Raw genomic sequence first — 15,419 nt, 5'->3', positions numbered from 1 at the left:
TGATTCAAAGTATCCTGCTCCTATTCTTATGGAAGAGCGCTTTCTTAAACTTTCTTATGGGGAATCGGTTGTCAGGACAAACTCAAAACACGGAATCTGGAGTAGCTACCAGGCGGATCGGGAATGCGGATCTCACGCCAGCTCCAGAGGAACTATTATACAATAGCATAGCCTACCTTTAATTAATTGATTGCGAATAGCTTTTTCACAATTAAATGTATGTTTAAATAATATTTATTTAATGAGGAGAATTATTATTTTATACATAGCCTACATTTCTCCAATAGCTAGGCATAGCCTAAACATTTAGGTGTCTTGGTTCATTAACATTTATTTCTCCAAACTTCGTACAAATAAACAAGACCCCTCAACGTATATGTAACTTATAAGTAACGTATAAAATTCCTTTAATTAGCTACTCAAACGTGATCATGTCACTGATATCGGTGACATCATAATGACATATCCCACTCACATTGGACAAGATTACTGTTGGCTTGTAAACAAGTAGGCTACTGTAACGAATTATTCACAGATGCTTGACAGATTCTGTTTCGATCAAAAGAATTGTAAAGACACAAAACCATTAGCGAAATTTTTTCAGAGGAATGAGAAATTGCTTTTGCCTACAAGTGACTAGATTATGTGGAGGTTAAACAAGCAGTTTAAGCTGAAATTTACCTAAAACAATATCTAAAGTTGGCTAGTTATTTATTTAGGCCTATAGCAGAAAAGGGGACACTAATGTTATTCTGGTAAAGTGCGCCCTCGTGTGGCATTTGATTGAAAATGTCTTTCTTTCTTTCTTTCTTTCTTTCTTTCTTTCTTTCTTTCTTTCTTTCTTTCTTTCTTTCTTTCTTTCTTTCTTTCTTTCTTTCTTTCTTTCTTTCTTTCTTTCTTTCTTTCTTTCTTCATGAAAAGTTCAAGTTCATGAAATAAATGGGTTTCCAGAAACAATCTCTATCAAAATAATGCTTTAGTAGCTCTTTATGTTGCTCTTTATGTTGCTCTTTATGTTGCTCTTTATGTTACTACTTTCTGTAAGTTTAAGGTTTAGATTTCATTAAGCAATAAGTTATTCTAAAATTTTATTTTCTAAAAAATTAATTTGCGCTGGTGAGAAGGAGCAGAAGGAGAAAACCTTATCATGATTAAGATTTAATGATCTATATTTGGGACATGACTGAAAATAATATTTAGTTATTTATTTGTGTTCATTTAAATATAAAATATTTCAATGTAAAATGAATTTATTTTGTATTTTAGAATAGTATTTGTTAATTTATATTTTGGTTGTTGACGTGACATGGCATTTTTACTGTCACATTTCTTCGTCTTACCTTTTGAAATACTAAACTGGTTTGTTATTAGATTTTAGATTTTTTAACTAAATCTCACAATTGTCCTGTGGTGTGACTGTCTCGACTCGAGCATGGTTCAATAAATGAAATAAATGAAAAAGAAAAACATACAAATGTTAATAGTTAACATTGTTAATAAGTTATGTTTACATTGTTAACATGTTACTAGTAGGCCTACATGGTCATATTTGGTCTCAGAATTGTTTAAATGCGTAACTTTTTGGAACTACTATACTTTTTAAATTGTGTTAAATTTTGTTGTCCGAAAGAAATAAACCAAGAAAAAAAGGATGATGTGATGTTTTTTTGGTTAGTGAGGGGGCAGCAGTGTGTCAGCTAACAGCATTGCATTGAACCACACTCGGCCCCGCCCCATTAAAGTCTCTTCTGCGCCCAGCGCTCGCGCACATCCCGTCGTCAGCCATGTTGTTTGCCTGACAGCGTACAGCAACAGGTTATCAAAGATTCTCAATAAAACACTGCATAAAATCGCTAAAGAAACGCTGAAAGCCGATTGTCGTCACCTATATTCAGAGGACAATGGAAAAGGATATGTTTTCTACACAGAGGACTTCGCAAAGTCAATAATGCTGTTGTGTAATGTGAGTACCTCCTGTAATACTGCTCAAATATCCGCTCGCTTTAATGTTCTGTGCTTTAATCATACTTTAAACCTGTCTGTAATGTAGTTACAATTCGCATTCTATATATATTATTTATGTTATATATAATATTGAGCATTTTTGGTGGTTATCATTTGGTTTTACAGTAGTTGTGTGATGAGTTGAGAAAGTGTCCAGTTTCACACACTTCAAAGTCCTTCAGAGCTTCGTATTACAATTATTAAGAGCTCATTGTGTGTCATTTGTCTAACTATATGTTAAAGAACTGATTCAAAGTCCTTTTAAACATACTTTCTTCACACAAGCCTGCCAGACAAGTGCCAAACTCGTCTGTCTGCCTTTCAGAATCGCTAAGTTATAAGCAATCTTGTTACTAGCAGATTTATTTACTTTTATCATGGCTATTATAATGTCGCAATGATACATGAAAATTACCGGAAAATGATCTAATAGATGATGGTGATGATTATGGCAGTCTCTGATATTCATGAGTCAGGTCAGTGTTTCAGATCCATTTATTGATTCCTTTTGAGTTTTTGTATTGTACTGCAGTGTAGATTGGTGATCATGATCAGTTGCCCTGACCTCTCTCTTTATAAGTTGCTGTTACCCTGTGCTGTAACGTTAAACATTAACATTACATAACAATGTAAATGTTAAGCTTTTGAATTAAGACTCTTTAATATTAATGTAGTTGATTTCTTTGACTTTCCTTAGTTAAGGAAATGCCCTTGTGGACCTCGGGTCAGTGAAAGGAAATGATTTGTCAAGCCAGAATTACTTGATTTTTGTCCTCTATTTTCAGGTGAATGAGATTCGTTCTATGTGGTTAACCACCGCGTTATGCTTACCAATTAATATTAGATTAAGATTGAGTAACATTGTTTTTCAGGTCACAAGTATTTTTCATGCTTATTTGCATAGCTAGGACGTATCTGCCCTTCATCACAACTGCTCAGAAAGATGACATGTTATCTAAGCTGACTAATGAGCCAATTCATTCTGCTTGTTATTGTGTTTGAGCGTGCTGAAAAAAGAACTACAATATTTGAGTGCTACAGGCACTCATTTACAATACAATATTACAATATTTCACTTCACTTGTGGGCAGTCAGACCCATAAAAGGCACTAAAGACATCGTTACAAAGCCCATCTCACTACAGTGGCTCTACACTAATTTTATGAAGCGACAAGAATAGTTTTTGTGTGCAAAAATAAACGTAAAGTTTAGAACGTGTATCGATTCAGGATTCGGATTGCCAATGTCACGTTATTTCAGCAGTTTGGCAGTTTGACACGCGATTCGAATCATGAATCAATACGCTGATTCATAACCATTCAAAACTTTGTTTTGAATTCGGCCCATCACTATATAAGCCGTTATTTAGTGTTTTTTTTTTGAGTACAAAAACTATTCTCGTCGATTTCAACAAAAATATCGTAATATGTGTTCTGAAGATGAACAGAGGTCTTACGGGTGTCGAACGACAGTAATTAACGAGAGAATTTTCATTTTTGGGTGAACTAACCCTTTAAGTGAATTAAAAAAGTTGGGAGAAAATTGGATAGCAGCCTAATATAGTCAAGTCACGTCACCTTTATTTTTATAGCGGTTTAAACAATGCAGATTGTTTCAAAGCTAACAAACTTTTTCGCTCTAGAATTTTGTTTTGTGTGAAGCATGGTAAGGGATTAGGGATGAACATAAATAGATGTTCATCCCTACGATATTATGTTGATACATTTGTTCTCGGCCTAGTTGATTTAGTTCCATTTTAAAGATTGTCATTTAATAAATCTGGCTTTAAAGGGGGGGGTGAAATGCTGTTTCATGCATACTGAGCTTTTTACACTGTTAAAAGACCTGGATTCCCATCCTAAACATAGACAAAGTTTCAAAAACTAATGTTGGACATTTGATGGAGTATTTCTGTGTCAAAAATACTCCTTCCGGTTTCTCACAAGTTTCGGAGAGTTTTTTTCGAGTATGGGTCGGTTTGACGTTAATAGAGCAGAAGGTCCTTACGGGATCTTCTCCCGGTAGGGTGCGCAGAAATGACGTGAAGCTTCACAACATCGCGGATTTCCTCTGTCACTGCTGTTACAGGACTTCACCAAATCATACCAATGAAGTGTTTTTTTGACGGAGCGGTCCCAGCGATAAAGGTTCGGTCCTGCTTTGGAAGCAGCCGGTGAGTAAAACTGCTTCAAATGTCTGTGCTGTTGGCTCGTCGCGTGAGTAAACATCAGTAAACGACACGATGGCGTGCTTCGTCATTCAAATGCACTAAAGGTTAACGTTACTCCATTGTTGTTCTATATAACGTTACACTAGTCTGACGTGCAAAACCGTTTTGCTTGCTACTGCTAAGGTTTTGTCGCATACAATAGTCCATAAACCGAATCATGTCCTCATAAACTGCGAGTAAAGACACAAATGTTGACAGGCCACTAAATACAGTACATACCACAGAGACGGACGTCCTGCTGTTGCTGTTTCTCCTGTTCAATTTATTTCAGCCTGATTCTGGATCACGTATTAGCTGAATCCAATCGATAGCATACATGGGTCGATAGCATACTTGGGTTTCTCCACGCTTGAGGACAGCTCATTCTTTAGCTCCGCCCACACGATACGCCTCCATGCGCTCAGTTTTTTCTGGAAAGACTCGGTACAGCCTATATTTCTTTTATAAATATAATAAAACTAAAGACTTTTCGGAGATATGAAGGATGCAATACTACTCTATAGGTACTCAAGATTGACATGAGATTGACTGAAACTGAGTGTTTCACCCCCCCCTTTAAAAAGCTCTGTAGAAAACGGTGATGTCATTGCCCAGCTCAGTTCAGTTCTCATCTAATAGTGTCTTTGCTGTCAGATCAGTATTGTTGGATATTGTCCCCAACTGAGCAAGCCAGAGGTGACAGTGGTAATGAACACAAACCCCTTCAGGTGACAGAATAGAGAAAAAAATACCTTGGGAGTAACCAGGCTCAGTCGTCGGACCAGTTCTCCTGTTGCCAAATAAAGAAACATGGTGTGATTTAATCCCAGGCTGCATCACATATCATTACCATTTTATACAGGTCCTTCTGCTTGAAAATCAAATTCATCATGCTGGTATGGAGACAAAGCTGGCCATTGGGCTCTAAGCAGTTGGACTTGTTTGGTTATCGTGGTCTTTCCTGTTGACTGATGGCTCTTGTGTCAACCAGGCCTCACAGGGGATTGTGTAGCTGACAGAGCAGTGTTGTGCCTGGATCTGGCTGACTACAGTAGACTCAGGATAAGGATTGGACAGACAGACTAATATTAGCGTAGATGCCATAATTCTTACGATATAAACGGTACATTGGATGCTGTGGGGAAGTGTTCCCGGTTCCGGTTGTCATACTTTATGCAGCGTAACAAACTGATTTGAGTTTATAGAAATACTGTTTTTTGCTAGATTAAAGAGATGTGCTTTTAACCTTGATTTAAACTGACAGTATGTCTGCCTCCTGAACAACACTAGGAAGAATGTTCCATTGAATGCATGTCAATGGGGTCATGCATTATACGAGCAACGGTTGGAGTTAAAAATCATAATTTGTGTTCTACTGAAGAAACAAACACACCTACATCTTGGATGCCGTGGGGGTAAGCAGATAAACATCACATTTTAATTTTTAGGTGAACTATCCCTTTAAGTAATTAGCAAGATTTTAAAATGTATGCAATGTTTAAAGGGTTACTTCAGCGATTAGCATATGGCTTTGTATCAGTAGAAACCCTGGAGTATATTCAAATGATTGTGCTTTCCCCCCTCATATCCCTCTGAGACAAGAGATTTATGCATTTTATTACTGAAAAAATTCCTCCTATGATGCAAATTGACGATATTTGCATCATAGGAGGAATGTTTGCCCAAAGGCTAAAGACTACAGCCAGCAGAGGGAGCCATTTCCGCATGTTTTGAGCCCGCACATGGGGGATGGGAGATTAAACTCAGCTCGCAGGGAAAGCTCAGCTTGCAGCTACAGGCACTCATTTAAACGGAGCTATGGTGAGCAATGTAAGTCTTTTAACTTCTTAAATTAATTTCTATGAAAGTTAAGCTTGCAAAGGCAAGACTGAACTCGCGTTGTGAATCTATGCCGCGAGTGTAGTCGCGATTACCTCAGCTCTCATCACGAGAGCTCATTTATCTCACTCCTGCAGTCAGTGCTCAGTGCTGTGATACTCGCGCAGTGACTCACTCATTATATTGAGCACACACGTTTAGTTTTTAATTGTAGTGTCTTCTCTAACTCAGTCACAGTAATCAAGTTGGTGGCTTTGGGAATGGCCTCACAGGGCAGCGAAGCATTCTGGGAATTGTAGTCTTTCATTCCCATGAGACAAAAATACATTTTCTGTCTTTTCTCAGTCTAGAAGGCACCAAATTCAAAAATAATTTCACATTTCTACTACATTGATGACCCAGTTTAAATACAGATTCATCTTCCCAGCGCTGAAGTACCCCTTTAAATGCAGTGTTGACAGAACCGGGGTAATATCAAGGGGGTAATCTAGCACCCGGAAAGCGTACCTCCCATAGGTGCAGCCATTGCTAACCAAGCCATCACCTGCTGTTAGCATCCAATTGACTCCCATTCATTTTTGCATCATTTTGACAGTGAATAATTTTATATCTGAGGCGTTTAAAGACTCCATTTGTCCGTTGTTTATTTCTAAAGAAACACGACAATATATAATAGGCTTCATTACTTTGTGTCTTACACTATCGCTCTGTAGAAGCTGTTTTTGTAAAAAAAAAAAATAGGCTAACGATTGCGTCATAACCAACACAACTCTGCTGCACAGTAGAGAAATTACCGTATAGACAGGAGGAGACGCTCGCTTGGCGATCTTTTACTGTTTATGAGGCAGTCGGGGGGACGTGAAGACATAAAGTCAAGGGAGAAGAATGGGGAGAAGCCGATAGTGAGCCAAAAGCAACAGGACAAAAAAATGAAACAACGTGATTTAGATTTCACTTTCCACAAGTAGTCTGAGGCTGCGCAGTACGCTCAGCCATCAGGAAGTGAGTGCTTCTAATTGATTTCACTTTTCGCCGTTGAAGATATTTTAGTTGGGTATCGTATTGAAGTTATAATTTATGTATCGTGAAATTGTGAGAATGATCTATGATGATATTGAAAGCATCAGTCCAGAAAAAAATTGAAAATGAATGCATTTATGCCATAAGTATATGAACAGTTAAAAGAAAAAACATAAATACATTTTTATGTTTTGTTCGGTTTATTCTTTACACATAAATAATACTAAAATAACACTGACTTTTTAATTTATAGTACAGCTCGGTAAATTGAAAGGCAGGTAAAAATGTAAACTACTGGCCTGATGACTGCAGTAGAAAGATCCTTGTTGTTGAGCCCTCATGTATCTTTAAGAAGGTCCAATGATTTTAAGTGTGGTGTTTATGTACAGTGTGCATGTACACAGCTGTGTATTTGTTCAGGCTTCAGTGATGTCACCTGCATGACCTTCTGTGCATAAAGCCATCAGACAACATCAATCAGAATATAGAACAACTCTGTGTCAATATGAATGTAGTTCAGTTAAAAGATTACATTCTAAACACTAGAAATTAATAATAAAATAGCATTTACAATGCACTGAAGCTCGAGTCACCATTGGCTAGTACATTCTTTAGTTTAACTAAACAATATTCATGACGAATAAACAAGTCTGTAATCAGAAAAAATAATCAAACTACAAGCTATATAACAAATAAACAATGAAACCAAGATAAAAATGAAATAAACAGCATATTACTTCTTTTTAGGTAGAACTAAAAGTAGTTAGATACAGAATATATGTCAGAAATTGATTAAAGTAATCAAATGTAAAATAACTGCATTTTCACGTATTTGTAAAGTATAGATGAATCCTTATTAAAGTTACAAGTTATTCAGTTAAGAGCTGTGAGTGATTGTTTTTTCTTTCTTTTTTGTTTGATTAACTTTATAAAAACAGACAGCAGCAGCAATATAGTAATTCGGGCTTTCTCACACAGCGCGCAAGTACTGAATTGAGTTCTCTTTTGCTTCTTGCAGTTTTATATTTAAATGGGCAAGGCTTAAAATCACATGCAAATGATAAACTGACGATGCAGGGCATGTCAGATTGGGACAGTTCCCTTAACTCTTGTTCAAAGGCAAAAAAATATTTTAGCACAGATTATAATTTCATTGCCTGTTAACCAATGACAATTAGCTAAATTTCACGATTTCACTCGCCTGTGACTAATTCATTTTTGATTGCATTGATTTTAAATAATAGCTATAAAGGCTCACAGCATAAACATATTTATTTTGAAATGAATAAATTATTACAAATATAAAGGAACAGTTTAGGGAAATAGAATCTGTGGTGCCAATCACCCTTAGCATCTCTGGTAATTTTGCCAGAGGTATTTTTTTTTTTATTATTTTTTTTTTTTCCATTGATCAAAGCTCTCTTTTACAATCAATGCTTTCATTTTCTGAGAACTGAGAATTCAGTGGCAAGCACAAAAGTGAAAGGTCTGACACACAGACAGGGTTTGTTGGTCTCAAAGGAGACCTATAATGCAAAATTCACTTTTACATGGGGTTTGTGCACTACCACTCATTCCTTTTCCACATAAAGCAGTGACTCAGAACAAACCCTAGATTCTAGCAATGTGATGTCACATTGATTAGCCCCGCCCAGAACTGCTGACGAACTTTGCCCTATTAGCATAGACCCTGTCCTGTGTGAGTTGTGCACAGTGCCCTGTTTATCTCCTTGCCAGAGCATTCAAGTAAGAACTGTATTCTTATTAAAGCTAGTAAAGTTATTCAATTAAGACCAGTGAGTTATTTTCTGTTTTTCTTTTGTTGTTTGATTCATAACAGCATATATAGCAGTAGGTTCTATATTATGCTCTGAAAGTTTAAGCGCAATAAAACATGAAAGAGAAATTAGTTTAATACTCAAGGGACGCGCAGTCTGACATCCAGCTCTGACGTCAACTCATGTGTGCACTCAGAAAGGCTTACATCAGAAGTTTAGACTCTAAACTTTACTTTAAAACGCATGCTGATGATGAAGAACTGCGCGATAGAGATGAGATGATTATCAAAACCAAAACCAGTGACTCTGGAAGACTTGGAGTTAAAGGGGGGGTGAAACACTCAGTTTCAGTCAATCTCATGTCAATCTTGAGTACCTATAGAGTAGTATTGCATCCTTCATATCTCCGAAAAGTCTTTAGTTTTATTAAGAAATATGGACTGTACCGAGTCTTTCCGGAAAAAACAGAGCGCCTGGAGACGTATCGTGTGGGCGGAGCTAAAGAATGACGAGCGCGCAAAGCGATGACATCCTCAAGCGTGGAGGAACCCATGGCTATCGATCTCAGCTAATAGATACATGATCCAGAATCATTCGGAGGCTGAAATAAATTGAACAGGAGAAACAGCAACAGCAGGACGTCCGTCTCTGTGGTATGTACTGTATTTAGTGGCCTGTCAACATTTGTGTGTGTTTACTCGCATTTTATGAGGACATGATTCAGTTTATGGACTATTGTATGCGACTAAACCTTAGCAGTAGCAAGCAAAACGGTTTTGCACGTCAGACTAGTGTAACGTTATACAAACAATGGTGTCCTTTAGCGCATTTGAATGACGAAGCACGCGATCGTGTCGTTTACTGATTTTTACTCACGCGACAACAGCATAGACATTTGAAGCAGTTTTACTCACCGGCTGCTTCCAAAGCAGGACCGAACCTTTATCGCTGGGACCGCTCCGTCAAAAACACACTTCTTTGGTATGATTTGGTGAAGTCCTGTCACCCATAGGAATAAAGTGGAGCGCGGCGCGGCGTGTTTAAGGGCGTGCATTTGCTCTCTCGCTCTAGTCACACACGCGCGCGCACCCTTACTGGGAGAAGAGCCCGTACAGCCCATACAAGGACCTTCCGCTCTAGTAACGTCAAGCCGAGCCATACTTGAAAAAAACTCTCCGAAACTTGTGAGAAACCGGAAGGAGTATTTTTGACACAGAAATACTCCATCAAACGTTCAACATTAGTTTTTGAAACTTTGTCTATGTTTAGGATGGCAATCCAAGTCTTTAACAGTGTAAAAAGCTCCGTATGCATGAAACAGCATTTCACCCCCCCTTTAAGCTTTTCTCTGAGAAAAGAACAAAGAACGGCACTGAAGTCATTCTTAAAAAGGGAAGATGTGTTTGGAGTTTTGCCGACCGGATACTGCAAATGTTTAATCTATCAACAAGCTCTGTTTCACCTTCGTTGCTCTGGTTGGTGTAGCACTATCCTATCGCGTGCAGAGGGAGTTTGAAAGACAACTGTTTATCCCGCCCCTCGGATTGAGCCCTGTCAATGGTGAGTTTCCAGACCAAACATCTTGATGTGGGTCTGGCTTGTCAGGCTAGTAAAAAGGGGCATAATAGGTTCCTTTTAATGTTACTTACTGTCCTCTCTGACTACAAGGCCATGGGCAACAGAGTATTTGTACAACATTGTTTGTGACCTCTTGACATCCTGTTTCATTTTTGCTTTCCTCCCACTTCCTTCATTCCTTTGTGGTTGTTAAATCACACACAGGGTGGAGGCAGGAGGTGGTAGAACATGGCCAGCAATGACCTCACAGTCTATCTTTGCATCTCTCACATCATGCACATCATTAATATATGTGTTAGAATGACAAAATTACATTGTGCTTTGTTGGCGTTTCAGTATTTCTGAAGAATTCACACAGTAATAGTTACTGAAATCAATTAATGGTAAGGAAAATGTGGAGGGGAAATGTTTTGTTCATTATGGAGGGAAATGTTTTGTTCATATTAAAGAGCTAAATATTAGATCTATTATAAGCTATGAATCAGGTTATGCAAAATTGCAATAACATCCAAAGTTTCAATGAAATACTATTGGTCTCTCAAAGCTCTCTGAAACACAGTGGTTTTAGTGGTTTCCCTTTGATTCTATGTTCTAGAAAGAGAGATAAACTAATGAGAAATGTATTTTCTAAATTAAATTTAGTTATTACCGTTAAAATAAGAATTGCACTCCATTTAAATGTTTGGGGTCATGTTTATGAGAAATCAATACTTTAGAAAGGACACATTAAATTGGTCAAAAGTGACCGTGAAGACATTTGTTTAAAAAAATATATAATAAATAAATGCTGTTATTTTGAACTTTCTATTCATCAAAGAATGCTAAAAAAGTTATATCACAGTTTCCAGACACACAAAAATAAAGCAGCACATTTGTTTTCAACATAATTGTAAGATAATTCAATAAGACGAAATGTTTCTTGAGCTATAAATCAGCACATTAGAATGATTTCTGAAAGACCTCTGTGACATCTGAAGACCGGAGTAATGCCCTCACAGGAGCTAAATACATTTTAAAATATATTAAAGTAGTAAACAGCTATTTTCAGTGGTAATAATATTTCACAATATACTGTTTTTACTGTATTTAAAAAAAAAAAGATTTTTTTTTAACTTGCTGACCCCGAACTGTCTATATAACTACATAAATTTCCTAACATCATACCTAACATATGCAAAGATTTGCGTCATGAAAATATAATGCAAATAAATTAATCTCAATCTTTCCACCACACTAAAAGAACCCACTGTGAACACTACCAGTGTGTCAGATTGGGAGAGAGTGAGAGAAGGGGGCTAATATGACACAAATGACAAGAATGCTTTATCTAGGCAGTCTTCTGGAAGCTTGTCCTGTCTGACCACATTCTCTTCCTCTATAGGTCTGCTCTCACACCCCTTCCACATTACCGCCACACATCACTTCCTGTCAGCAACTTTCCCAGTGTTCTTAGTGCTTGTACATACTGCTATCAGTAATTGGTTTTCAAAAATGGACAGCTCTCAAATATACAACCCGTGTGTTAGATGAGTGTCATGATTAGTTGTAGTCCTATACATTATCCAGGCTGATGTTTCAATATTTTGGATACCTGGCTGCTAAGGGGTGTGTAAACTAAAAATAGTCATAAATGTGGGTGTTTTGAGTGACTAGTCTGTGGTAGGGCAGTCTTGAGTAATTATGGTGCATGACTACCTGCCCTCAGTCGAATGTGTTTATCGGACATATGGACACTTACTCACACAAATTTTTGTTTTGTTCTGCCTTTTTCCTAGAATGAAGCAAGATAAAAAAAAACGTATCATACAGGGTTTTGTAAAGCAAATAAGATTTAAGATTTTTTAAGTAAGATTTTTTAAAATGTTTTTGAAACAAGTCACTTGTGCACAGCAAGGCTGCATTATTTGATCAAAAGTACAAAAAAACCTGTAATATTGTTCACATTAAATATATTTTAAAATGTAATTTATTACTGCGATGGTGGTGATGATTCCTCCAGTCTTCAGTGTCACATGATCCTTTAGAAACCATTCTAATATTTTGATTTGGTTGCTTAAGAAAAAAAAAAAAATCTTATTATCAATGTTGAAAACAGTAGTACTGCAAAAGTTCAAAAGAACCGCATTTATTTGACAGAATTTGACAGTCTTTACTGTAATCCATGATCAATTTAATGTGTTCTTGCTGAATAAAAGTATTGTTGACCGACCCCAAACTTTTACATAATTATATACATGATATATTGATACAGAAATGATTTTGAGATTGTGTTATGTATTTGTTTTATATATGCGTTTAATGTAAATATGGATGTGTATAAATATGATTTATTTATAAATCGTATTATAAATAATTGTATTTTTGTGCATATAGAGAGGTATGTTATCTGACATTGTCAGTACTGGTCTCAGTCTAAATAGACCCAAAATAAGTCATATGTATATTAGGGGTGGACCCAAAATAGTCGAAGATTCGATGCATCGATATGCGGAGCCAGATTCGACCACCGATCTAAAACCTTAATATAAAGTTTACAACACTGACTAGTGGTGTGCCCCTCCCAACCCATTCACACACACACAGAGGATCCGACTATCAGTCGACTATAGAAAGATTCGACAATTCTGATTCGAATGTTTAAATCCTATCCTACCAAAAATTAGTCGGGAGACACCCCTAATGTATATTAGGGCTGAGTAAAAAATATAGATTTCTCGATTTTAATGGATTCTCACTTTTACAAAACAGTATCAATTCTTAAATCGATTAGTCATCCTGTTTTCAGTCAATGAATGAAATAAACATTGTAGCGCTCCACCCATCCAATGAATCACGATCATTTTTGTGCTTTAAGATTATTGATATGAAACAAATAAATTATATTATTATATAATCTAAATTATATAATATATATATAAACTCATCGGGGTAGAAATGATTATGTAATTGTAAAGTTAATATTATAACTTTATTTAAAACATCATTTAGTGTAATTTGTGTTAGAAATTACATATAGAAATTAGTTAATTTAGTATGCTAATGCAGTATCAACGGACTCCCATAGTTTAGCATTAGTTTAGAGATTTGTTTTCCTTGAGAAAATGTTCCATGTATTGTACCAACCTGATATACTGTATATCCAAAATAATCAATATTGAATCAAATCGAATTGAATTGTGAAACTTTGTGTCAATACCCAGCCCTGATATATATATATATATATATAATATATTTATCAGCCATTGTCATATCTTCACTTGATCTGTAGATATGGTGGCTTAGTGCATGCATGCGCATATGCAGAGATAATGTCTGGCTAATTGATTTAATGTGTAAATCATAGTTCTTGGCAGACTCTCACTACTGACATTTACTATAAGAACCGCATTTATTCAGTAAATTTGCATGGGTTGTGCATGGTTTTATCAAACAACATTAGGCTTACTGGGATAAACCTAGAAAACATTTCATTATGGGACTAAGGCTTAAAGGGGTAGTTCACCCAAAAATGAAATTTGCTCATATAATTCATGTCAATGGGGTCTATTAAGAATTAGACCCCATTGACATGCATTATACGAGCAACGGTTGGAGTTAAAAAAAACTGAATGTTTTCTACTGAAAAAACAAACACACCTACATATTGGATGCCCTGGGGTAAGCAAATAAACATTACAAATAAATTTTTGGGTGAACTATCCCTTTAAGGTGTTTTGAGCATCTTCATACATTTACCTTGTTAAAATCTTGTTTCTGAGAGGAATTACCATTACTTCTCTAAGTGTGACTCTTTAGTATGACTCTCATTACCCTTCCAGCATGAACTGGATAGCCTTTAAAATAAGTATCTGATGTCATTAGGAGGAGGATAGCGAAGCAGTCGGTCATAAACTTTGTAATCAAAGTGTCATTGTTTATTAAGATACTGCATAGAGCATTATTCTGTTGAAATCATTTGTATGGGGAGTTTGGAGCTCTCATCCCCTCCCTCTCACCCTTCCTCTCTCCTTCACACATCCTCTTCTCTCTCTCTTTCAGTCTGAGAGTGCAGGATGGAGATGGCGACAGCCCTGCACTCCCCTGCCTGCATTATTAATGGGTGGACATTTCTTCTTTCCCTGTGTGTGTGTGTGTGTGTGTGTGTGTGGTGCAGATGACTGAGCTAGCCAGCTGAGACGAGGAGATCAGGACCGCTCTCCTCATATCCCTGCCACCTGCAGCCATGAATGGTAAGAGCTCTGCTTTATATTTCTGTGTGTGTGTGTGTTTACCCACGTGTCCAAACCAATAGGATTTGTGTATGTGTGTGTGCACACAGAGGACCTTTAGCCCCATAATGGCACTAGAGCAAGAGTCTTTCCTATTTATCATGTCACGTTCATATTTGCAGTGTGTGCACGGTTAGACCAGGAGCTATACTGCTTTCCCACACTGCAGCATGATCACACACCAGTGGTCTAACCGTTTGCTTTGCAGCCCATCTGTCAAACTGACACGTCATTTCTTATTGATTTAATTTATGAATAACTGACTTGTGTTTATTAAAATATACATTTTAAAATATTTTTTGCGCATTTATACATACATTTGAGTAGCAAGACCGGACAACCCTGTATGTATTTTAAATTATGTTGTTTATTAAAGTTTAGTTTTATGAGTTATTCTTCGACATGTCTGCCTGTTCCATTTGAGGACGATGCTTTCATATTTTCTTCTTTGCTATCTCAAGATAAAATCATTGAAAATAAATTGTTAGGATATTCAGACAGTTTGAGCCCAAAATGGCTGCTGTTCTCCCTATTATCATTAGCAATCAAAAGTCAAGGATGACTTATTTATAGAAAAAATAGTTTCTTTCTGTGTTATGCGATGGAGTGACTAGTCATACATAACTCCATCATTTGATTAATCAAATTGTAAATGTAAAGTGACAGTAAAACATGCCAATTTTTGAACTTGGCTCCTCTGAAAAGTCTCTAATGATGTCACTT

At 36.7% G+C, this 15,419-nt stretch overlaps 1 protein-coding gene across 4 annotated transcripts in view; it reads left to right on the top strand.

The window, feature by feature from the left end:
• Nucleotides 1-1,777: 1,777 nt before the first annotated feature.
• The window catches only part of itsn2b (intersectin 2b), a 38,675-nt gene continuing 25,033 nt past the window's right edge, over nt 1,778-15,419 (top strand). For all 4 annotated transcript variants that reach the window (XM_067455214.1, XM_067455212.1, XM_067455211.1 and 1 more), the window contains exons 1-2: nt 1,778-1,963; nt 14,582-14,657. In XM_067455214.1, the coding sequence (XP_067311315.1) occupies nt 14,651-14,657 (7 nt within the window). In that variant the 5' untranslated portion in view covers nt 1,778-1,963; nt 14,582-14,650. The remainder of the gene's footprint in view (nt 1,964-14,581; nt 14,658-15,419) is intronic.

Source organism: Pseudorasbora parva, chromosome 10 (assembly GCF_024679245.1).
Source record: "Pseudorasbora parva isolate DD20220531a chromosome 10, ASM2467924v1, whole genome shotgun sequence".
Classification (NCBI taxonomy): Eukaryota; Metazoa; Chordata; class Actinopteri; order Cypriniformes; family Gobionidae; genus Pseudorasbora; species Pseudorasbora parva.
Note: the sequence above shows the minus strand (reverse complement) of the source record. Positions and strands in the feature narration are given on the sequence as shown.